Source organism: Euwallacea fornicatus, chromosome 37, assembly GCF_040115645.1.
Source record: "Euwallacea fornicatus isolate EFF26 chromosome 37, ASM4011564v1, whole genome shotgun sequence".
NCBI lineage: Eukaryota > Metazoa > Arthropoda > Insecta > Coleoptera > Curculionidae > Euwallacea > Euwallacea fornicatus.
Genome location: NC_089577.1, coordinates 212,332 through 235,082, shown reverse-complemented (window position 1 = coordinate 235,082; position 22,751 = coordinate 212,332). Strand labels below are relative to the sequence as shown.

Genomic DNA, 22,751 nt, shown 5'->3' with positions numbered 1-22,751 from the left:
AGGTAAGCATCATAGATGGCGCTGTTAGGAAATTTATGAAGACCCAACCATTCGCCAAAAGATCAAGAAATAAGAGATCAATTTGGAGATAACAAACGTAAATAAAAATAAAGGAATGATAAAACCTAATTAACAACTTTAATAAATATACATAACATTAAATATAATAGAAAAATATGTAATCCAGATACTTACCGGAGTACTTACAAAAAAAAAGATAATTTAAATAAAGATGAGCTTTTTGATTCAGGTCATCTTGTACAAATCTATCCCAATTTCAGTTGCGAAAGGCACAAAAACCTCAAGTGTTCACGTAAATTAAGACGAAACTTTAATTGCGTCAACATGGTGCAATTAACTTTGGTGTTCGAAAACTTCTAAGAGCTCTTTCTTGTCTTTGTCACACACGTTACATTGCTTATAAGTTACGTCTTTATCGCACTCATTACCTTCTTTACAGAAAGTTTTCAGAATACCTTTAATTTGAGTTTCAACCTTAATTAGGCATGGAGTTGGAGTGAGAATCACTCCCTTCTTCGGAACCTTTCGCGGACCTTATATGCACCCACAGAATGTTTAAAATGCAACTTGAAACTTAAGATAATTACGGAGGCGGTGTTAAATTATGTACAGAGTGGGCCAGATATAGATTCAGTTAAGTTCCTGTTCGGGAGTTGGTAGTTTATCACCGGATTTCTTTAATAAATTCACGTGCATTTGATAGGCGCTCCCGAAGCAATGAGCCAAATCCACCTCTGAATGTTTCTCCTTCAAGTCTTTGTTGTCTCGGTCGGTGACAAGAAAAGCGTTCCAGCCACTGTTTTTGGCCCCATGGTAATCTAAGACCGGCCTATCGCCAATATGTAGGCACTCATCGGGTTTTAAGTTGAGAAGTCGCGCGCGTTCCATGGCTAAATCGAAGATTTTCTTGTCAGGCTTTTCCACCCCCGCCTATGATGTATCGCATAAAATTTGAGAAATAAGTGATTACGACTGCTATAGTACCTCATAAGAGTTTATTGTAAACTCGAAGTAGTGTTTCAACTTGGTGTTCATTAAGATAGCTTCCAGCCTCGGATCGAAATTGCTCACCACCCCCATAACGATTTTTTTACTTCGTATGTAAGTCAAAATCCCTGGAACTCCATAGGCATGCTGCCAGCAGGCGGTAGTTTTATACATCTCCAACAAGTGACAAGCGATTTTTTCCAGTTTACTTTCATCGAAGCGGAATTTTGAGGATTTGAAAGTCTCCCTCACCACCGTTTTCCACCTAAATTCAGTTCAATACAAAGTAACCAAAATACGCTCTTTCTTACCAATTCTCCCAACCAAGTCCAGTCTTGAGGCCGAAATTCGGGTGTTCGAGATTCATGCGCCGCCACTGCTCTTTGAAGTTTCTGCTCAGAACGTAATCGTCGGCGACCACGCCGTACATGGCGCCGATTTCCCCGTATTGTTGCGCAGGGGCCGTGCGTAGTTTGAGAAGTGTCCCGGTAACGTCAAACGTCACCAGGCGTATAGAGTTCAGATTCATTTGAGCTTAATTTGAGACCAAAACTGCACAATATTGTCACCAGCACACGGATGCTTGAACAACATAATGACCGCCTGGAGCTCCAAAGGTTATTTAGAACGCGTGACGTAGCCGCTGTTTACCAGGCCATGTGGATAAGAACATATTTACACATACCGAGCACAAACAACATTAGTGAGAGCTAATTAGTTCTCGGCACTTTTTCAAGGCGAGAGTACTTATCTCATTAAAAGCGAATTTTTGAACAAACAGTGGTAATGGGTAGCAAAAGGAACAAGGAAACGAACGACTGATTTATAGTCTTGTGTGGCGTTGAGTCTCCTTGTAAAGGGGTCTTATTTCCTTAATAACAGTCGATTTGGTTGGGCATAGGGATTTTGCTGCGCTCCCCCTTTCCGGACATGCGCCAAGGCCATTTTTAGTAAGGGATCAAAAGCAGTCATACGCAACCTGCAGCTGAACATGCAACAGAAAAACCATTGAGGAATCCGCATAGAAGGTGTTGCCTACATAATATGCCTGCTCGGAAATGAAGGAAAAATCATGCCCCTTCCAAGAAAAAAAAACACACACATTTATAGAGATTTTCTTATTGAACGGGGCACACTTCTTTCCTTATTTATTGCAAATTTCATTTGTGGAAATCTCAAGAAGGACCCCCTCTGAAAAACGCCTAGTGCAATTTTAGGGGTGCAAAATCTGGCTTTAACTCCCGGACTAAAAGCCCCAATTCCCCAGTTGTTTATGGCGAAAATCAACGCACATTCTCCACTATTTTTGCATAAAATGCAGTTCTTACGGGGTGCTTCCTAGACTCAGCTTAACCCCAGCATGCCCGCTTCAATCAACGCACAATGGGACACATTTTTCGTCTCATTTTGCTGCTGACTGCTTACGCTGCTTCAGGGAAAGACTTACAAGAAGGTAAACATAACTTTCAGTTATTGCATTTTCGACTACAGATGCTGCTTAGATTTGACCTCAGATTCCTGCCTGCCGCCCCATTTCGCCCTAAATGGCACTCACACCGACAAAGGGGAGATGAAGATCAGAAAGGAGTATTCGCACGTGAGGGAGGTTAAGTTTTCAGGGTCGATCGGGCCTTTGGGGGAGAAAAGGCTGTGCAAAATTAAGTGCATCGGAGGACAGTGGGTGGGACCTTTGTGTGCTAACGAGCAAGGTTGTTTTTACTACTTTTTACTAAAAAAACATTGAAATTTTCCTTCGTTTCTTAGATAATGGAAAGTTCCAGCCATTATTCAAAAATTGCAAATTGGAGTATATTGGGAAGCACCTCCTGGTCACCTTCAAAAATATAACAATTCATGTAAGTTCTTGAAAACTGAAATGGTTAATTTTTGAATTTGACTTTCTTGCAGAATCCAGGCATAGCTTTTCCGCATGGTTCCCAGCTGCAGGTGCGCTGCAAGGAAATGGGACTCTACAAGCTAGTGGGCCCCACCAGCCCCAAGTGCCACAATGGTGAATGGACTACGAGGCTACCCAGTTGCGTACCCACCAGTTTGTTAAGAAATTTCACAGGTATTCTGTTTGCAGCGTCATCGACAATTTCATTTCACTGCGTTTCAGATGACTCTCCCCCCACCATCTTGGTGAAAATCCCCTCAGGCTCCGCTAGCGTTGAACCTGGGGGCGAACTGGCAGTTTTCCCTGGTTCCACGCTCCATTTCGAGTGTCTCTGTCCCCGCAGAACGGGTTCGCCCGACTGGACTTGGACCACCCCTTTGGGGCAATACCTCACTGGTAAGATTTATCTGGTCTTCCGACAGTTTTCTCGTATCTTTACGTCATCATTAGGGTGGGCCATGGCCCCAGAAGATAGAGACTGGAAATACCGCCTGTCAATTTATTATGCAAAACCCCAAGACTCCGGTACTTTCACCTGCGCTTCGCCTAGAGGAACCACCAACAGTATAATTCTGCATGTGGCCTGTAAGTTCTATATTGGAGAGTTCATTTGACTTAAAGCTGAGCTGTCACTTTGACAACTGTTTTAAATTGTTTCAGCTATTACCTGTGAACCTATCAAAGTAAGCGGACAACATTTGACCGTGAGGGTGGAGGGGACTCGTTTGGGACATAGCGCCACTTTTCAATGTCCCCTTGGATACTACGTTAGCGGATCGCCAAATTTGACATGTCAGGCTTCCGGTAAGATAACAAGTAACGTAATTGTATCAATGCGTGAAAAAAATAACTTTCTACCTAACCACAAAAACGCAAATACAGTCATCATTTTGATCAGAACATAACATAAGCAAACGAGTATTAACATCAAATAATACTTTCGCCTTTATCCACTGAAGGTAAATGGTCATATCCGGTGCCAAAATGTGCTCCTATTAAATGCCCCCCATTGAACTCCCCCGCGGCTCTACCAGAGCCCCATCTGCAGCTGGAAGAACACAACAACTCGGTAGATGGCAGGGCCGTATTTAGTTGCGCGTGGGGCTACAAAATGACCGGTTCCCCTGCAATTGAGTGTCTAATGTCCGGCAATTGGAGTGGAAAATTTCCGAAATGTGTTCGTGAGTAAATTGAGTTTAAAAACTGCCTTAAAATGACTTGATTTTCTTTAGCGGTGCAGTGTCCCCCACCACTTTTACCGATTAACGGTCATTTGATACAATCAGAAAGCCCAGGAATGGACGGAGGACGCTACGCCGTTGGAAGTTTGGTGCAGTTTGCCTGCAAGGGCGCCCATCTTCTTGAGGGGGAAGCTAGCATTATATGCACCGAGATGGGATTTTGGAGCCACCCTCCTCCCTTTTGTGAGTAGTAGAAATACCCTGTGAACTTCAATTATATGTTTTTTAATAAGGTAAACCGAGATGTCCGTATATGGGAAATCCTGAAAACGGAACTGTGGCCCCTATTAAGTTCGCTTACGAGCCAGGCGATATACTTCAAATCACGTGCAATCCTGGCTTTGAATTAAAAATGGACGAGGAAAGGTTGAAGTGTCTCTCTGATGGAAAATGGAACGCGGCGCTTCCAAACTGCACTAGTTACGACCAAATTTAGTTTGCAAACAAGCAATAAAATTTCGAACGAAATCAGACGGTGAATATTTTCATTAAGCATTTGTTTATATTACTACATAAAACAAACTGTTACCGAATAAACCTTTAATTTTCACTGGCATTCACTCACTTAAATCACTATTAATAAAAATCCTCATCAGCAAACTTACCTCCGCTCTCAGATTGTTGGTTCTTCACTTGGTCCTGATTGGAGTACATGGAAGCCACTTGCTGGGCGGAGGTGGCATTTTCTACTCCTTTATCTTCCCTTATGCGGATGAATCTAGGGAATCTCAAGGAAATTCCCTTTTCCGGGTCGACGATCCCTAAAGCTGCTCTGTGCACCGGAGACAAAGACAAATCGGCGCATTTAATTTCCCACACTTGAACTGGTTCGAACCAATGATCGGGCTCTAAGGAGCTGTCATATCTGTAGTAGACCTTAGCGGTGGAAATCACTTGGTTTTTGAAGAATTCCGTGTGTGTTTGCAAGTCTTCGTCGCTAAATCCTGTACCAATCTAAAAAATAAAATATTGTTGTTCATCTAAATTAACTTTTAAGAGCAAAATTACCTTGCAAATACTCTGATACTCATCACATTCTTTATCATAGCAGGCGAGTAAAAATCCCCCGTAAGTGCCGGTCCTTTTCCCTTTTCCCAAATAACCCCCTATAACAACCACATCCAGTGTATCCCCCACCCCCTCTAAATAGTCTTTTTTCAGTTTCAGCCATTTTCGAGATCTCTTGGCTATTTCGTAACTCGAATCCTGTTCCAGGGTTTTGACCATGAGACCCTCACAGTTACCTAAAATTCCAAATTATTATAAAAAACTTTTTAAATTTATAAGGAAACCTTTAACGCTTTCTTCCAGAAATTCCTGCACTTCCTCCATTTTAGTTGTGTCTAGGCACTTGGCAAAAAGCCATTCACCCTCTTGCTCTTTAAAATGTTCTTTGAGTAGTTCTCTACGCTCTTTAAAGGGCCTTTTTATTAGTGGTTCTCCGTTGAGATACAGTAAATCGAACATAAACACGCAAACTTGTACTTTTATATCCGATTCATTAGCGTCCTAAATCACTGTCAGCCATAATCTCCAGATAAGAATTGGATTAATAAAAAATTACCTTTCTTTTCCTGGTACTCAATATTTGGAATGGCAAAATTTGCCGCTTTTCCCGATCCCATGCCACTGCTTCGCAGTCCAAGATGCACGAATCCACACTTTCTGACATGCATTTATCCAATCGCGAAATAATATCCGGGTATTTTGAGGTATTGTTTTCCTGATTACGACTGAATATTGAAATATCCTTTTTGTGAATGTGGATTTGGGCCCTTTCGCCGTCATACTTCCATTCGCAAGTAAAGGTCATGCCCTCGAAACGTTGCAAAACTTCCTGAACGCCTAGAATTATGAATTATTGATAAGAAAAGCGGCGATGTGGTAAGAATAAATTTCTTCTAAGTTAACAAAATAACAAGTAAGCAAGTGGTTGTCTGCTGAAGCTGAAGACATCTTTACCAAATGCCTTTAAAACTTTACGGTTACAAGGAAAGTAATTCATATTTTATTAGAGGCGAACGAAATTTTATTTTCGTAACTTTACTTTAAAGACCCCACCTTTCGTGGGATGCGCCAACATCGGTTTCAAAGGAATCCCAGGCGTCAACTTGCACTTCTCTGGTAACATGTCAATTCCCTCTTGCAACAGTACCGGAATGATCATCTCATAATTGGGGCATTCACTGCAAAGTTTCTGCCAAATTAAGATTTTCATAATAACTTGGCAACTGACCAATAGGCGGTCTTTAATATCAACGCCATCCGGTCAACGTCAGCCTTGAAACCTTCTGCAGATCGACCTTTAGAGGCGTCCAATTCCTTGGGAGGATAGTCCTGATTGGGCGGAGTCATCGCGCAGGCCAAGGCGAGAGCTTGTAGTGCTGATTGCTCAGCTAATCCAATGCGTAGCTTTCCATGGAGAGAACGGATGAGGAAGCGAGCTTCAGAGCCTTGACAGGCGACAAACATTGATTGGATTTTTTCCACTTTCTTCGTCTGGGACTAAAATGAATTCTTTTACCTAAAAATATTAAAGAAACATTACAAAGAAATTTACAGCATGTCCCGTCATCTGAGCAATTTCTTTAAGCTTATTGAAAACCCCTTTAACGGTCAATCTGGCAGGCTTAAAAATCATTCTCTGGTTGGATTTGGATTGCTCAGCAACAATGCCCAAGTCACCACTTTGCTGAGCATCACTTTTAATTTGATTCACAGTTCTCCCAGTGGATTGTGCAATGGCTTTCATGAGGCTTGTTTCTGCTACACCCAACTCAATTCCTGAGAAATATGAAATGAATTAAAGACACAAAAATTGAGTCAGTAGACCTTTGTAAGCTGGAGCTATTTTGTTTAAACACAAATAGATGCTGGGGAGTAAGTCTTCAGGAGTCAGAACAATTACTGATCGGAAAAAGTTGCTTAAAATTTCAATCATTTTTAGTCTTGCTGAAACTTCTTCTATGATTTCCAAGGTTCTTGCCAAGGCACTGTATGGTACACTAGGCAGGTTTAAAAAGTGATAATTTTTGGAATTAATGAATATATAAAACTTACTTTTCACTTTTCTTCCAAGTGGCATCTTTGATTGGGTCATACTTAGAGGATTTTGGGTTATAGCTCTGTTTCTGCCCAATGCCTTCTGAAGATTTTCCTTTAAACATTTCAGCTTGAAACAGGAAAATTAACAAAGACATTTAGCATACCAAAAATAACCTTTTTTTCAGTCCTATTATGTCTCTCCTCTAACACAGTGTCATTTTCATTATTCTCAGATTTTAGAAGTTTATTTGGTGATGGATTTTCATCTGTTTTAGTAGGTTTTTCTTTTTTTTTATTTTTAACTGGGCTTGGGCTGAAACATAAGGTAATATTAAAATATGCATTAAATCAACCCCAAAAGGAAAATGAACTTACATCTTGCTTTCATCCTCACTGCTAGATATACGTCGTGACCTCCTTTTTTTGCAGACATCACCATTTTCTGTCTTTATGATCGGCGACTTACCTTCGTTTTTAGGAGACTTTAATTGTGCCACTAAAACATTAAATCTTGAAAATGTGCATGTTACAAATATGCACAAACTATACCTTTCTCTGCAGATTTCCTGCTTTTTTTTGTCCTACAATAAATACATACCATGAGAGCTTATAAGTTATATTCAAGTGAACTTACACTTCTGCAACTTCATCTTCACTACTGGATAATTGTCGGGATCTTTTTGGTTGCTTCGGTGAACTGTATAGATATTTTTTAAACACAATGTTACTGCCACTATGACAAGGAATATTTGAAGAAATATTGACCCACAAGAAATTTATCTCAGAGGAGAATCTAACTATTGATACGAATCTACGGATATTTTGCATGTTTATTAGCAAACTACGTACCCGTTTTCAGCATTGGAACTGCAGTTGTCGAGAGAACTTTTGGGCTTGAAAAATGAGCTGTAAAACACCGATTTTATTATAAAATTTAGTTGAATGTAAAGTTTCACTTACGTGATGCTTTTTTGGGACATAATTCTCCGATTCAAGTATTAAAACGTTGAAATTATCTACAAAAGAATTTGCTTTTTAAGCGGCAAAACAATATATTTATGTAGGGTTATGAATTTTAACGCCAGCTTCACTGTGTTGTCGCATCGCTTAAAAGGTCAAACATTTAAGAATAAAAAATTATCCTTTACTCAAAAAAACTTATTTACACACAAAAATAATAGAATATTTTGACGACCTAAGTGAAAGTAACATATTTTACTTTAAATATTGTACTGAGTAAGCTTTAAAACAATGATTAAATCAAAGTGGAAGCTATTCGTTAGCTAGTGGGAATATTTTTGAATGAAATTGGCAATGTCGCGCTAGTTGTAGCAACCGTAGATGCGCACGTGTAAAGTAGGCTGCCTGCATTTTTTCAATTATTTTCAATTTATTCAATTTTTCCCTCATTATTAAAGTTATTTCATATTTTCAGTTGTTGCTATTCGTAACCACCTATTGGCTCGCTTCCCAATTTGGGAAAAATATGGTTTATCGGATATTTTCCTTAAACTTTCCGTAACATCCCCCTCCACACGACAGCCAAACGCACCCCCACCCCCCAAAATCTTCACTTCCATTTTGTCCCGTTTCGTGTAAGACGAGTGCACAGTGAATAACCTCATAAAGATTTTGATTGTTTAAATTAACGTGTTTTAAGACGTTTTTAGTGTAAATTTCTTACAAAAATGGCTACACAACCTCACAGCCGCAAGAGAGTGTGCTATTATTACGATAGTAAGTAATTACTGTTTTAATTACTTTGGCCCCCAAAAATGCCCGTAACTGCATAACTCATTGCCTATACTAATAAAACCCGTAATGTTGGTACTCTTTTCAACTCCCGCAACCTGTAAATGCCGTCTTTTTTGCTAATACGCGATGAATTACGGTTTTCGAAACCATAATGGCGGACGAACACAGTCGACTGGCATACTGCCGTCGTTTTCTCCGAATCTGATTGGTTGTGGGGAAAGGATGATGCTACAAACGGTGGCCGTTCCACCATTTTTCATGAGTCTACTGAAAGTTTTTTAAATTTACAGGTGATATAGGGAATTACTACTATGGACAGGGGCACCCCATGAAGCCTCACAGAATTCGTATGACTCACAATTTGCTCCTAAACTACGGTCTTTACCGCAAAATGGAGATTTATGTAACATATTTTAATTTTTTCAATTCGATAATTCAATAATCGACAATCATTGAATAGAGGCCTCATAAAGCTACTGCCGAAGAAATGACAAAGTTCCACTCCGATGACTACATAAGATTCTTGAGGTCAATTCGACCTGATAATATGGCAGAGTACAACAAGCAAATGCAACGCTTCAATGTCGGGGAAGATTGTCCTGTATTTGATGGCTTGTATGAGTTCTGCCAGCTCTCTGCAGGGGGTTCAGTAGCTGCAGCTGTTAAACTCAACAAACAAGCCTCGGAAATCTGTATTAACTGGGGCGGAGGCCTACATCATGCCAAAAAATCTGAAGCATCTGGATTTTGTTACGTTAACGACATTGTCTTGGGGATTTTGGAGCTGCTCAAGTACCACCAACGGGTGCTTTATATTGATATTGATGTTCATCATGGAGATGGAGTGGAAGAAGCTTTTTACACCACTGATAGGGTCATGACTGTGTCTTTCCACAAATATGGGGAATATTTTCCTGGTATGTCGTAATGTTTATAGGTTTTTCTTGGGGTAATGAGTGTTTTTAGGTACTGGAGATTTAAGAGATATTGGAGCAGGCAAAGGCAAGTATTATGCAGTGAACATTCCTTTAAGGGATGGCATGGATGATGAGGCTTATGAGAGCATTTTTGTGCCTATTATCAGCAAAGTTATGGAGACTTTCCAGCCTAGTGCTGTGGTAATATAACTATGAAAAATCAGGGTCTACAATTCTTGAAAATCGGTGTTGTAGGTATTGCAATGTGGAGCTGACTCACTAACAGGGGATCGTCTGGGATGTTTTAATTTGACCGTTAAAGGACATGGGAAATGTGTGGAGTTTGTTAAGAAATACAACCTTCCATTTATGATGGTATTTTATTAATTAATTTTTAGATATTAAAATACATATATTTTATTATTAAGGTTGGTGGTGGAGGATACACTATCCGAAATGTCTCCAGAGCTTGGACTTTCGAAACCTCAGTGGCTCTGGGGGTGGAAATCGCTAACGAGCTGCCTTACAACGATTATTTTGAGTACTTTGGCCCAGATTTCAAGCTGCACATCAGCCCAAGCAACATGGCCAACCAGAATACGCCTGAGTACCTAGAGAAAATAAAAACTAGGCTGTTTGAGAATTTGAGGATGTTGCCTCATGCACCTGGAGTTCAAGTGCAGGCCATTCCTGAAGACGCCATCAACGATGAGAGCGACAATGAGGATAAAGTGGACAAAGATGAAAGACTGCATCAAAAAGACGTGGACAAGAGGATTGTGCCCGAAAATGAATTTTCAGACAGTGAAGATGAAGGGGAGGGCGGGAGGAGGGATAATAGGAGCTACAAGGGAAGGAAGAGGCCTCGTTTAGAGAAGAACGCGGAGACCAAAGATGTTGAGGAGAAGCCAAAGGAAGACGTCAAAGAGAAAAGTGAGTATAAGACAATGAAATTGAGGTGTGAGGTTCGCAGTTGGCCAGCGTTGTCTTCAGTTTTCGCGTCGGCTTCAGCGCGTCCCAATCATGACTAGTTTTATCTGGTATAGGAGCCGCGTTATAAGAGTATTACTAGTGAACACCAAAATTTGTTTGACTGAAGATTAAAAATGAGATGAATTATGTTTTTACGAAAATCCTTTTTTTCCAGCGCCGGTCGAGCAAGAAAGTAGATGAGAAAATAACGATCCGGCTTTTTTCTAGGTGTGTATCTTGCTTGCGGGGAAGTAGTTTTGGTGAAATATCAGTGTCTTCAATTCTCTTCGGGAGAATTTATTTAACTCAAAGTAGACAGGAGTAGTTTGTATCTGAGTACTTTGGCCTCTTTCGTTAGTGGTGTAGATTGGCATGACTGTAGAGAAAAAAGTCAATTGAAAGAGCATGTTTGACTTTTCTAGCAAAACATGATTTTAATTTTTTTTGTTTTTATCAAGGTGAAGAGAGTTCGAAAACCAGTTCCGATGACACAACTACTGATACTGGATGAACGGGCCAATTTCTTCCCATATTTTGATTCCGAAACCCCTAGAAACACATTGTCCAAAAGTTTCAGATAAATAATTGCAACGTTTGGGTCAGCTTAGACAGACATTTCGTCAATTTCCCAAGTGCAGTATTATTGTTGTAAATACGGTACGTTTTTTTTTTTTTTTTTTTGGTTCCAAAATCAAGGTTTTCGTGTACATATTGTTAGATTGTAAGTTTTTATTTATGTGCAAGAGGAGTCTATGTGTAGCATTGTTCCATTATACTTTTGTAATTCCTGATTGTTCTTTTTTCTTTCAAATGTATTCCTGAGCAAAATTATGGCATCACCAAAAACGTTCTACAATTTTAACGTTAACTAGCTATTAAACCGATAGTCCAATTTTGATGTTTTTTCAATTTAAATTTAAGTCAATTTTTTATATATAACATTGTATTGTCGCAGTTTTGGCGAAAGCTTGTAATCTCATTGCATATAGGGCCAATCAACCATATCAATTTTCTCCACAAGTTTGAAGCACTCTGTGGATTATTCCAAAAGAAATGTTTATTGGTTCTCTTTTGTATCGTTGATGTTACAGGAGTTATATATATGTAAGTAAAATTAACTTTTTTTTTTATATAAACCTATTTGATTTTTAAAATTTATGGTAAACAACTTTATTTCACGTTCACCATTTAGTCCAGACGTAAAAAATGTTTTTATGCGTAACAACTGAGCAAGACATTGCATGTACCTCATGGCGTTATTAGATTGTAATGTAATTTTACGCTTTAAATATTAAAATTGGTATTTAAGTAATTAATAACATTAACTATTGCTTAATTTATAAGGAATTTATATTAGTGTATTTTTCTTGACAAAAATTGTATTATTACCCCGAATCATACAACATTGGCAGATATACTAAACAGCATGTAGAAACTGTTTGCAAGCAAATTTGTTATGTGTAGTTACATGGATCTATAATATACTGCTCATTGTTTATTGATCCTGGTTTCAAGAATTGAACCTGAAAGGTTTTACTGTTACTTGCATAGTATGTGCATGTAGTACGTTGACAATCACAATGATAATGGACTTTTGCCAAAAATTTAAGTACATGATGGGATTCTTAAAGTATGCGCCTATAATTAAACACAAAAGTCACTAAAATCACATAACTGGTTCACAATTTATTTAATATCAAAATCGTGGCATATTTTTAGCGGTGCGCTAATTCTGTTCAGGAATTTAGACTAATAGATAAAATGATAAAATATCTTATTGTTTTTATTGTTTCCCAATACCATTATTCCATCGTAAATTGCCAGACAAGCGTGCTTTGGTAATGTAATTAAAACGTCGACGATCAGTACTACTGTAGCAGTGAACTAGAGCTTCCATTACGCTGGGGCTCAAAAAACTAGACAGACATAACACTCGAAATAAATTATATTAAAACATAATTTATACAAATCCTTGTCCATTACGCGGGACAGTGTCTTAAGAATTCGGTATCGAAATACACTATGGTAACTGTAATGTCGTCCCTAAACACGCGTACAACATCTTCAGGTAGCGTCAGCAATTGGGCGATTTTCGTGTGGTCGATGCCATACTCCGTGCCACCCAGTGCATGTCGGATGATATGTGTGGCCGCATTTGAATCCCTAGGCTTAATTTTTAAACCCTCCTTCCTTTGCAACAACATATCATTGATCTCGCTTAAAGTCATGTTCTTTCGAGGCAGCTTCAATGGGCTCAAAGTCACTTTCCCTTTCATATGTTCTCCAACTAATCTTACCGCCTAAAAAAGAATTACACTTCGGATTAACTTTCTTTGCAACACTGAAAAAATACTTGTAAGGGAGTGAGACAATCCCATAACCCATCTGAAGCAATAATCAAGAACTTGTCTCTAGCAGTCAATTTATAATGGGTGACATCAGGTCGAGTGCTGAGGTAAGGGGGCGTATGGTAGTTGGGCGGCACCATCTGTTCTCCAAAATTTTTGACCACCAATTCCGACATTATTTCCTTGTCCCACTTAAACCTAAAATCGCCCATCGCCCGTAAGGGCGCTAATTGTCCTAATAACCTATCCATTTTGATCACAGTTTGCTTCTCTTGGGCAGGATGAGCGGCATAGATTCGCTCCAGTTCCGCCTGGTTGTATGTATTATGCTCTTCTGTCAGTTTCTTTGCCACCCATGTGTTGGTCTCAGACAAAGACCCTACAACAACTTCATTAGCACAACTTCGCAATTAAAAATCATTGGGTTTAACCTAACACGGCACAGCAGTCTCCTACATTGGCTACATGAAGATGGGCACCATCTATGTGTGTGATGCAGCTGACAGCGCCACTTAACGCAACTGTCAAAGTCTTCATGTTTAATTTATCATCCTTGGGCATGGCCTCTTTACTCAGATCCTCATCCAGTCGCAAAAAAGCTCTCTCAATAGCCTTGCTCATGTCAAAGTTCTGTTTGGGTTCCTCCTACAACTTTTTCAATTTCAATAACACCAAAAACATAATTATGCAGTAATGGTACCTTAGCCAGTTCCCTCAAAAAGTCAATGAAACTGCGCTCATAGATTCCCCTAACATCCTCAACAAACTGCACTTTATCATTGAAAGTTTCTATTAAATCTGGTGGTTTTGCATATTGGCCTGGTGGGAGAGATGAAACATACTGCATAAGACTGTCTTGGGGTAGGAGGCAGGCCATTATATAATTGAAGAGACGTTTGGCCACTACCTGGGCACAAGCACCACCACCATGCCCATCAAATACCCCAACCATGAAACCTATATCACAAATAATCAAATTAAATTTAGAGTTAATTTGAGCACCCACTTAACAGCAGAAATACGGTTGGCAACAGTTATCTCTGTCTGTCTAAAATGTCTCACCACACTTAAGGATAATACAAAGACACTTGAGTTAAAGCAAATGATTACCTTTGGTCAAAAGGCATGAAGCCTCAGATCGAGTGTCCTCAATAGGATTGTTGGATGGCAACTGATTTGAGTCATAAGATTTTACTGAATTTTCACCTGTAAACTCATGAGTATACTCATTAGCACGTAATATACTGTCCACCTAAAAAACACACTGACTTTTGAGATACAGATCGTTCAAAGACACCCCCTTACCTCCTGTGGTGACAATTTGGTGAGCACAGATCTAGTGGTTTCCTTTGAAAAGTGCAATCCTCTACAACTGCATAATAACTCAAATCTTGGCGATAATTTTTTGAGATTGAAAGGAAATGAGCCCACGAAAGGGGCACTGTTGCAACTGGCCAAATTATGGGCGCAATGGCCCAAGGAAAACTTTTTGGAAAATCGCATACCTTTGCCGGATTTAAACAATTGTCTACTGCTAGAGCTTATTACCATCTTGGGGATTGAATTTTATAGGTTCGTGAGGACAATACTGTCTATTTTATAACGTTACTCAAAGAAAAGGATATTTTAGACATTATTATAGAGTAAAATCAAGGAAAAGTGTATTTTTTTTACTCACGTTACAAATAACACAAAAAATTAAATCATGATTTGTCGATTGTCATTGATGACAGCTGTTATTGGTTCAAACTCGAATGACGTCACTTCACTTTCGCTCCTTGTTTACTAAGAGGATTTCGAACAAATGTGAGAGAACAGTATACGAACATCGGGAGCGCCATCTCTTGATGCAAAGCAAACTTACTTTTTCTTTATTATAGAACTAGGTTAAAACTTGTTTCGCAGGAGATTTAAAAACATTCAAATTGGGAAATCAAACAAACGTCTTTATTATAATTATTAAATACTGCGAAAACGTCTCTATAAAATGTTAACAACGACTTATAACTATAAAATATGGAATGTAAAGGCTTAAATTGATTAAAAACTGCAAAGTTCCCCATTGTTCATTAATAATACTATCGTCCTATAACCTACAGTAAATACCTTGTTAGTATTTGATAATACTAAAGAAATTGAATCTAACATCAACACGTGTTTAACAATTCAATTACTTAAAGGAAATTTTCCCATCTAATTCAATGGAGAACCTACAAAATACAACATCCAGTTGCGAGTATAATTGGCAATTCCTGTTAGCGAATACTTTTCTATTTAAATAAGTACGTAACTTAAGTAGTTTCAAGGTAAGACAGACTCAGCAAGAGCCGTGGCACAACTAACGTATCAGAGTGAGAAATCCGAGAGCCGTGTGTTCTTCTCCTCTCAGTCCATCTAATAAATAATCATTAACCTACAGAGTGGTTCAATACCTACCACAATAAAATTACAAAAAAAAAAAAAAAAAAATATATATATATATCAACGCAATTATTTCTTAATTCTGCGAATGATTTTCCGAAACGATGCGGTCCACTTGGTGCGCGTGAGTTTGGCGCAATCTGTCTCATCCAACATGGCTCGATGACTGAACTTTTCCTCCTTGGGAGTCGTCGTATTACTTTTATATTCCCCACAGACATCTGAAGAGAATCCCGAATCGCTGCCAAAACCTGATTCGCCATTATGTCAAAAATACGCTCCAATTGCCCTTTTAGACTCACCCCTATAGCTATTTCTATGACCTTGACTGAAGCCATCCTCATCTTTGTGGTCGCGAAGATACTCTGAAGAAGTGTCCGAAACGTCGTCCATGTATGAGATTGAAAGCTCAGCAAAAGGAAGGCTCAGAGAGGAACATTCGCTTTGCACATATCCTCCTGCTAACATCAAAATAGCTTTGAATGGTCTATTATTAAGACTGAACAGAGGATTACCCGTTGAAGTTGAAGGGGGAGAATTTTCAATAGGACAAAACCACTCTGACAAACTTTCCCCTTCTCCTCGATGTAGCGCCGACCTGGGGGGCTTGATCATGTTGCGCATCTCCAAGAAAGGCGTCTGCAGACACCCAAATAGTTTGCGACTACAAGAAATAAATTTATTATACATTTCTATATGATTTTTAATTCATACTTATGACGACTCGGTGAAATTCTTTTATACGAAGCCTTCGCATAAGCACAAACAGAGCACTTTTTTTGTTTGCAATTCGCCAAATGTTCGACGGCTTTCTGAAATTGCGAGGCCAGGGTTGACCCTTGATATTCGGAGGATTTCAGTACCGCCACCCTTCGCTCGGCTAAGTCAGGGACATCCGTCCGATTTCTCTGAATTTGAGACACATACCGCACCATCCCTTTACGCTCGGCTTCAAGTTCTTCTTTTAGCTTATCATTCTAGAATGGTGAAGGTGTGTTTACACTTATAATAGTCATAATAGAAAAGGTTTTTGGTGAAATTTGTTCAAAAACGAATTTGCTGTTGCGCACTTGAACCAACCAAATTAAGGTAAAGGAAACAGCTTGAATGGGCAAAACAGAAAGTGATACTAATTGCAGCAACTAATTAGTTGAGAACACTTTAATTATTGTGGTAACCACCAAATTCTTGTTATGAATAGGAAAAGCATCCTTTGCCGTGATTGTTCAGTTCTTAATTATGCCCAATTTTTAACATTTTTGCACAATTAGGATAATTATAATACCTGTAAAAGACAAACATCTGAGTAATGAATTATAAATAATTCAGATATATGTATATTCCTTCTCACACAATCATCTTTATAACCAGTTTATAATGATAATCTTCACCATCAAGGTCTTTACTAACATTAATAATGCTTACCTCACGTTCTAAATGCTCTTTCTCATTCTTAATTTTAGTCAAATGATGTACCACTTCTTGCCTAGCCCTTTCAAGCCTTCTTCTATTATATTCAGACTCCTTGGCCTGCTCTTGAAGAAGTCTTAAAGTCTCATCTCGCTCTTTTACAATAAGGGCTTTGTGTTCATGTAGTTTCTCCTTCTCTGCCCTTAACTGTATTAAAAAGAAAAAAATCATGCAGTTCATTGTTCCAAAATTAGCATAGATATGCAGATGTGAATACTAATGACTAAACACCTTGAAATTAAAGTAGACTACAGACATAAAAAGAAAGGAAAGAATATTAGTAATTTTCACCTTGTCACATTGTTCTTCAAGATAAATCACCCGTTCTAAATTTAGAAATATGTCATCCTCCTTCTCTCTGAGCAGACACTCATTGGACTCAAGTCTTTTGGCAATTTCCTCCCTCTGCTGTATAAGATCATCTCTCTCAGTCTTAACCTCATGATACTTCTCCTCTAGGTAATAGGCAATGTTTCTGGCCTCCTCATACTTCTGAGAAAGATGCAGGTACTTCTCATAATGCTTCTTAAAAAGTACAAATTTATAAAAATCATTCTCGCTGACAATATCCCTTATGCTGTCTTCAGGATCAATCCGTGCATAGACTGAGGCTCTTTTGTTTCTATATTTGGGGAACAATAAGTCTGGTTTATCCAAAAAGTCCTCCTGTGTGGGGGACAAGCAACCAGAGTCCAACAGGTTCTCCGAATGTCCATGATGGATCTCCTCTGGTAGGGGAATGTCCCCTGGGTTCTGTAGCACCAGTTCATCACTCTTGCTTGAACTCAAGTCGGAGTAAAAGTCGCCATTCTTGCTGGACCGGTAGGTGTCCAGCAAAGCCCTCGGGAAAGTGTCTCCACGGGAAATGATCAATTCCGTCATTATGAACTAGTTTCTTTTACTTCAGGATAACGTCCCGTAAAGGCCCTGGTAAAAGTGGATTTTTCAATGTGGTTAAAACACTTTGGGACATGGCAGTAATAACAAAAATTGCCCGCAGTAGAAGATAACGGAGCCGATTACAAATTGCAATTATTTGACTAATTTATTCAACTAGAACTTTTGCGAATTTGAGCTGCCAGCCATGTTTACAATATCTGACATCGGTCGTTTCCGCAGTAGCATACGTCGACCTTGCCGCCAATCAAAAAGGTCGCAGAGGGAGTATACTGCTTTCTCGCTCATATACATACAGTCTCCTGAATAGAAAGAAATGTAATATGTTTGGAACAGTTCTTTAATATTAATTTTTCGAAATTAAATATTATAAATAATAATGGATTAGTCAATAACATAATGAAGTTATTGCGTTAGATATGCATAAATATTATACAACAAATAAAACCTGTAAACATTATTCTAATACATCAAAATTAGCGAAATATTTCTATTAAAAATAGAAAATAAAAATTGCCTTTGACTACGTGCCGTTTTGAACGTGACGTCCCGTGGTGAAACGGAAAAAAATTATTCGACTTCTTTAAAACAGAGAGAGATAGTCTGTAGATAGTTAAGCTTTATTGTCGGCTTGTGGAATTTATCCCTAGAAAAGTGTATTGTTTTTTGATTTTTTAAATTTACGCTTTTCTTTCTCATTTTATCTTTTTGAAAATATAATTTCTCTATTGGATTGTACTTATAACATTTTTTAAAGTTATAAGATAATAGTTATTTTAGATATCTAATAATATAGCTATACACACTAATAACTCTCTTGCTAACGTTGCATATATTCCGGCAACGTTAGCAAAATTACTTGGCCGTTGACATTTTTCGCATGGGAAAATGTCATTTATAGGGAAGCAAAACAAACACGATTCTTATTATTTTCTAGCGTTTTTTGCGTTTTTCTAATTCATTTTGAAACCCCACTCCAACCCTCTTCAGTACGATAATATCAGCCCTAAATAGAGATTTTGCAAGCAATGGGGGAACAGGAGAACACTGGGAAAAAGCCTTGGAGCTCTGATCAGTTGAGGCGTTATGACTTGGATTTGGAACAAATACCAAGACTGCATTACAAAGACCCCAAAATTGACGATTTAATTGCGGAAAACGTAAGTTAGCAAACCCCCAGATCTTCATTCCCTATTACTTTATATACCAAAACCTTTTTACTGTTATGTATGTATCCTTAGAATATAATGGAAATCATAATTATATTTATTTTACACAGAAACCCGTGGTAATAACTGATTCCAATGTAATAAAATCTGCTAAAGAAAGGTGGACACCTGAATATTTAGAAGAGAACTTGGGCTGCTCAGGGCATACAGTGTTTTTGTCTAAAAACCACAAATTCAAGTAAGAGTGTGTATATTTGTTAATTCTTATCCTCAATAAGAGTGCTATGTAGATATTTTGATGAAGCAAAGATGCTAACCAGGTCTAATACTAATGGAATTGAATTCATCCCTCCTACCAGGAAAGCAAGAATGAAAATTGTAGAGTTTATGAAAAAGTTACGGGAGTGGAAGCCAGGGAATGACAGGTATATTATAGAGCTATGTAATGATGCCACAGATTATTTTAATGATGCATGTTTTAGACTCTATCTTCAGCAGCCTTTGAATAATACAGTTGGACCTTGTTTAGTAAGGGATTTTGTGGAATTTGACTGGGAATATATAACCAAAAAGCACAATAAACATAACTGGGGGCCTTTAACATCAAATTTACTGCTAATTTCCCAGGTACTTATGTAAGCCAACTAAAATGTTTTCTTACTAATAACATTAGAAAATAATTAGGAAGGTAATGTAACTCCTTGCCATTATGATGAACAGCAAAATTTTTTTGGTCAAGTCTATGGGTACAAGAGATGTATTCTCTTCCCTCCCAGGGATTTTGAATGTTTGTACCCTCACCCAGTGCATCATCCACATGACAGACAAAGCATGGTATGATAAAAAATTAATCTCCTCCACCTATATATTTCAAATGCAATAATAATTGTAGGTAGACTTTGATAGACCTGACTACATGCGTTTTCCTAAATTCAAAGAAGTCAGAGGTTGCGAAACCGTCGTGGAACCAGGAGATGTGCTGTACATTCCTATTTATTGGTGGCACCATGTGGAGTCGCTAATGCGAGGCGGTCCTACAGTTTCAGTTAATTTTTGGTATAAGGTAAATTAGATTTGAGGTTTGTATGGACGAATTTGTGAGTAATCGGCTTTTAGGGCGGTCCCACAAGTCTAGAGTATCCCCTGAAGGATTACCAGAAAATTTCAATCACGCGAAATGTGGAGAAGATGCTACTGGAAGTGCTGCAGGATCCCAGGGAAGTCGGTCCGCTGCTTAGGAACATGGTTTTAGGCCGTTACACCGAGTGACGATTGCCTTTTAATTTAAAGTTTTGTTTGTGTCTTTGTGCAGTGTTTAGACTTCAGTTGCCCTTCAAGAAATGGACGTTCGTGGATAATTGCCTGAGCTTATGTAAATAGTATATAGGTCGCTTCCTCCATATCAGAAGTATTGTTATTTCTTGCCTCAATGAGGAGGGCATTAAGGCAACTTTATCTTGAAATATCAAACATGTATTAATTTTTTTTATGTATTTTTTTATGTCAATTTCCTAATTGCCGATTGATTCTATTTTATTTTAACACCGTCATATAGAGACGCGTTTTTACTTAAGGTGTTACATATTGTAATAAAAGACTGTTATGACTGACCACTCCATATTGAATATATGTTTTGTTTCCTTTAATTCTTAAACACCTCCTCAGTTAAAGACTCCCATAAGTGACTACAAAGTAATTACCCACCAATTTCGCTCGAATATCGTTTATACAAATCATATTATTAATACACTAATAAATCTATCAAGAATAGCAGTCATTGTTCATTATTAAATGTAGAAACAAATACCGCCACCATTTCGTCGGGAACTCAAATTTTCAATTCAACACTATCATTTAGCATCAATTTATTGTTTGTAAAAAGTCAAAAACAATATTACGATAACTTCAATTTTAGCAATGTCACTTATTTTAATGGTTGGTATTGTAAAACCCCTTGCTTGGCCAATTTATCAGCCTCCTCATTGCCTTTTATGCCACTATGTCCTGCACAATATTCCTGAAAAATCTGTTTAGTTCTCAAAAACTATCTTGCCTAAACTGTCTTCTTTTTAATTCCTCAAACTAACCCATTTTATATGTTCAAATTGTGCACAAATAGTATCCAATTTAATCAATTCCTCCTTATTCTTAACTGGGCCTCCCCCTGTAAGCTTCCATTGATTTCTTTTCCATTTCTTTATCCACTTGGTTATACAGTTAATTGTGAATTGGGAGTCTGTCATTATCTTCACTTTTTTAAAACCTGTTTTCAAACATTTTCAATTTAATATATGTTTATGCTATAATTATTTCACGTGATTGTGTACCTTTTTCTTTGAGTATATACAGTGCTTTTGTAGGTGCTTGGATTTCTGCAACATTATTAGTTGCTCTCCCAATAACGGGCGCTGAAATATTCCTTTAAAGAGATATATTAGAAGCACTGTAGAAAATTCAATAAATCTCACAGAGGATGTCTGTCACTGAACCACACTCCAATACCAGCACGAGCATTGGATTTTCCATTCTGCTCACAAGCTCCATCTGTATATACAACCACATAACCATTTTCCATGGGGAAATCTTCCTTGCCCCTCTTAGCCTGACACTCACTTGCAAAATCTGTCATTTCAAGGCCTCTTTTAAAGCTGCAGCCTACTTTGTTTCCATTTAAATTATTAGTGGTGTTGCTGCACAGAAAATAAACTCTGATTAATCCTCCTTTAAAGGCATTGTCTTGTTTACCTGACCACAGTTCCTTCAAGTATCCCAACGGCAGAATCTGTTAAAGTTGCTATTTGGATGCGAATGTCTTGGATTTCACCTTGCAAAAGTCTGGCTTTTCTCTCAGCTTCATTAAGCTGATTGAGGAGTTTAGAAGCATGACTGGTTCTAATGTAAAGAGCGTTAAATTTCGAGTAATATGAATAGATTAGATATTGGGAACTTACAATAAATTATCCATAACGTTACTGATAAACGAGTTAATTGAGAAAATTGGGCGTTTATAGGATGCTAAAAAAAATCTTGATTCAAAGAGAAGAGATATAACGTGCATTAGATAGACATTTAATACCACTTTTAAAGCTTTTATTTAAAAATTCGTTAATATGAAAGAAAATAGAGGGAAGAAATCAATTACTTCAAGACCACATTGGGATGAAATCATTTGTAAACTACAAACATATGTTTTCGAAGACGGCGAATACTTATTTTGCATGCAACCCAAATTACATTAACCTTTTTCCAATTGTGATTTTCTCATCCCTCTGTAACCTTTAGCATATTTATTTCGGTTTTATGTTTAATTTGAAATTACCCGACCTATCAATATTGAATGATCTTTGATTTTGCACTAGACTTAAATACTTGTATCTTCAGAATTAAGATAATTAATAAGAGAACGAAACAAATATACTTCGAGTTTCAACAATTTGTTTAGGCAAAAAGCTCAGTGTACGTATAATGGTGGTTGCCGACTTCGAGCTCCTATAATTTGAAAATTAATTTTTTTTCAATCTGTAGTACGCTTTGCCGCTAATCAAATCTGACAAACGAAAACAAAAGATATACTAAAGAGCCATTTTGTGATTTTTTTAGTTCCTGTGAGC

The 22,751-nt window shown here is 38.0% G+C and overlaps 8 protein-coding genes across 14 annotated transcripts; 3 read left to right on the top strand and 5 right to left on the bottom strand.

Annotated features, from left to right (window-relative positions):
* Positions 1–116: 116 nt before the first annotated feature.
* On the bottom strand, positions 117–1,537 carry Reg-2 (Rhythmically expressed gene 2). The gene is made up of 3 exons (XM_066300872.1): positions 1,320–1,537; positions 1,006–1,273; positions 117–951 (listed from the first exon to the last, which is right to left on the bottom strand). The coding sequence occupies exons 1-3, from the start codon at positions 1,535–1,537 to the stop codon at positions 652–654; spliced, it is 786 nt and encodes a 261-aa protein (XP_066156969.1). The 3' UTR covers positions 117–651.
* A 783-nt stretch (positions 1,538–2,320) lies between these two features.
* On the top strand, positions 2,321–4,696 carry hig (hikaru genki). Of its 4 annotated transcripts, XM_066300849.1 has the most exons (10): positions 2,321–2,461; positions 2,511–2,717; positions 2,773–2,864; positions 2,917–3,079; positions 3,128–3,301; positions 3,356–3,490; positions 3,566–3,709; positions 3,865–4,086; positions 4,138–4,329; positions 4,380–4,696. In XM_066300849.1, the coding sequence occupies exons 1-10, from the start codon at positions 2,392–2,394 to the stop codon at positions 4,580–4,582; spliced, it is 1,602 nt and encodes a 533-aa protein (XP_066156946.1). In that variant the 5' UTR covers positions 2,321–2,391; the 3' UTR covers positions 4,583–4,696. The 4 variants fall into 4 exon arrangements, with proteins under 4 accessions (XP_066156946.1, XP_066156944.1, XP_066156945.1 ...); XM_066300847.1 differs by having other exon boundaries at positions 3,128–3,490; XM_066300848.1 differs by having other exon boundaries at positions 2,917–3,301.
* Positions 4,629–8,300, bottom strand: DNAlig1 (DNA ligase 1). Of its 2 annotated transcripts, XM_066300834.1 has the most exons (15): positions 8,152–8,300; positions 8,041–8,097; positions 7,826–7,888; positions 7,741–7,772; positions 7,567–7,687; positions 7,356–7,504; positions 7,207–7,303; positions 6,979–7,151; positions 6,707–6,930; positions 6,383–6,651; positions 6,208–6,332; positions 5,711–5,991; positions 5,439–5,655; positions 5,155–5,390; positions 4,629–5,100 (listed from the first exon to the last, which is right to left on the bottom strand). In XM_066300834.1, exons 1-15 carry the CDS (start codon positions 8,169–8,171, stop codon positions 4,723–4,725), a joined length of 2,442 nt encoding a protein of 813 aa, XP_066156931.1. In that variant the 5' UTR covers positions 8,172–8,300; the 3' UTR covers positions 4,629–4,722. The 2 variants fall into 2 exon arrangements, with proteins under 2 accessions (XP_066156931.1, XP_066156930.1); XM_066300833.1 differs by having other exon boundaries at positions 7,826–8,097; positions 8,152–8,254.
* A 212-nt stretch (positions 8,301–8,512) lies between these two features.
* On the top strand, positions 8,513–12,607 carry HDAC1 (histone deacetylase 1). Of its 2 annotated transcripts, XM_066300859.1 has the most exons (8): positions 8,513–8,928; positions 9,237–9,349; positions 9,407–9,863; positions 9,913–10,064; positions 10,119–10,238; positions 10,292–10,796; positions 11,011–11,063; positions 11,294–12,607. In XM_066300859.1, exons 1-7 carry the CDS (start codon positions 8,880–8,882, stop codon positions 11,034–11,036), a joined length of 1,422 nt encoding a protein of 473 aa, XP_066156956.1. In that variant the 5' UTR covers positions 8,513–8,879; the 3' UTR covers positions 11,037–11,063; positions 11,294–12,607. The 2 variants fall into 2 exon arrangements, with proteins under 2 accessions (XP_066156956.1, XP_066156955.1); XM_066300858.1 differs by lacking the exon at positions 11,011–11,063.
* Positions 12,608–12,762: 155 nt separating this feature from the next.
* On the bottom strand, positions 12,763–14,906 carry Pdp (pyruvate dehydrogenase [acetyl-transferring]-phosphatase 1-like protein, mitochondrial). The gene is made up of 6 exons (XM_066300851.1): positions 14,489–14,906; positions 14,294–14,435; positions 13,884–14,140; positions 13,615–13,828; positions 13,189–13,562; positions 12,763–13,135 (listed from the first exon to the last, which is right to left on the bottom strand). The coding sequence occupies exons 1-6, from the start codon at positions 14,732–14,734 to the stop codon at positions 12,815–12,817; spliced, it is 1,554 nt and encodes a 517-aa protein (XP_066156948.1). The 5' UTR covers positions 14,735–14,906; the 3' UTR covers positions 12,763–12,814.
* A 202-nt stretch (positions 14,907–15,108) lies between these two features.
* LOC136349353 (myosin-8-like) lies at positions 15,109–18,186 on the bottom strand. Of its 2 annotated transcripts, none has more exons than XM_066300855.1 (6): positions 17,366–18,186; positions 17,030–17,221; positions 16,319–16,581; positions 16,120–16,268; positions 15,907–16,065; positions 15,109–15,855 (listed from the first exon to the last, which is right to left on the bottom strand). In XM_066300855.1, the coding sequence occupies exons 1-6, from the start codon at positions 17,954–17,956 to the stop codon at positions 15,674–15,676; spliced, it is 1,536 nt and encodes a 511-aa protein (XP_066156952.1). In that variant the 5' UTR covers positions 17,957–18,186; the 3' UTR covers positions 15,109–15,673. The 2 variants fall into 2 exon arrangements, with proteins under 2 accessions (XP_066156952.1, XP_066156953.1); XM_066300856.1 differs by having other exon boundaries at positions 15,907–16,062.
* Positions 18,187–18,845: 659 nt separating this feature from the next.
* On the top strand, positions 18,846–20,786 carry LOC136349359 (hypoxia-inducible factor 1-alpha inhibitor-like). Its single transcript, XM_066300867.1, has 7 exons — positions 18,846–19,131; positions 19,251–19,378; positions 19,431–19,565; positions 19,623–19,767; positions 19,825–19,974; positions 20,033–20,203; positions 20,257–20,786. The coding sequence occupies exons 1-7, from the start codon at positions 19,000–19,002 to the stop codon at positions 20,407–20,409; spliced, it is 1,014 nt and encodes a 337-aa protein (XP_066156964.1). The 5' UTR covers positions 18,846–18,999; the 3' UTR covers positions 20,410–20,786.
* Positions 20,787–20,988: 202 nt separating this feature from the next.
* On the bottom strand, positions 20,989–22,326 carry rnh1 (ribonuclease H1). Its single transcript, XM_066300870.1, has 6 exons — positions 22,092–22,326; positions 21,886–22,032; positions 21,609–21,830; positions 21,468–21,559; positions 21,228–21,403; positions 20,989–21,157 (listed from the first exon to the last, which is right to left on the bottom strand). Exons 1-6 carry the CDS (start codon positions 22,196–22,198, stop codon positions 21,065–21,067), a joined length of 837 nt encoding a protein of 278 aa, XP_066156967.1. The 5' UTR covers positions 22,199–22,326; the 3' UTR covers positions 20,989–21,064.
* Positions 22,327–22,751: the final 425 nt, after the last annotated feature.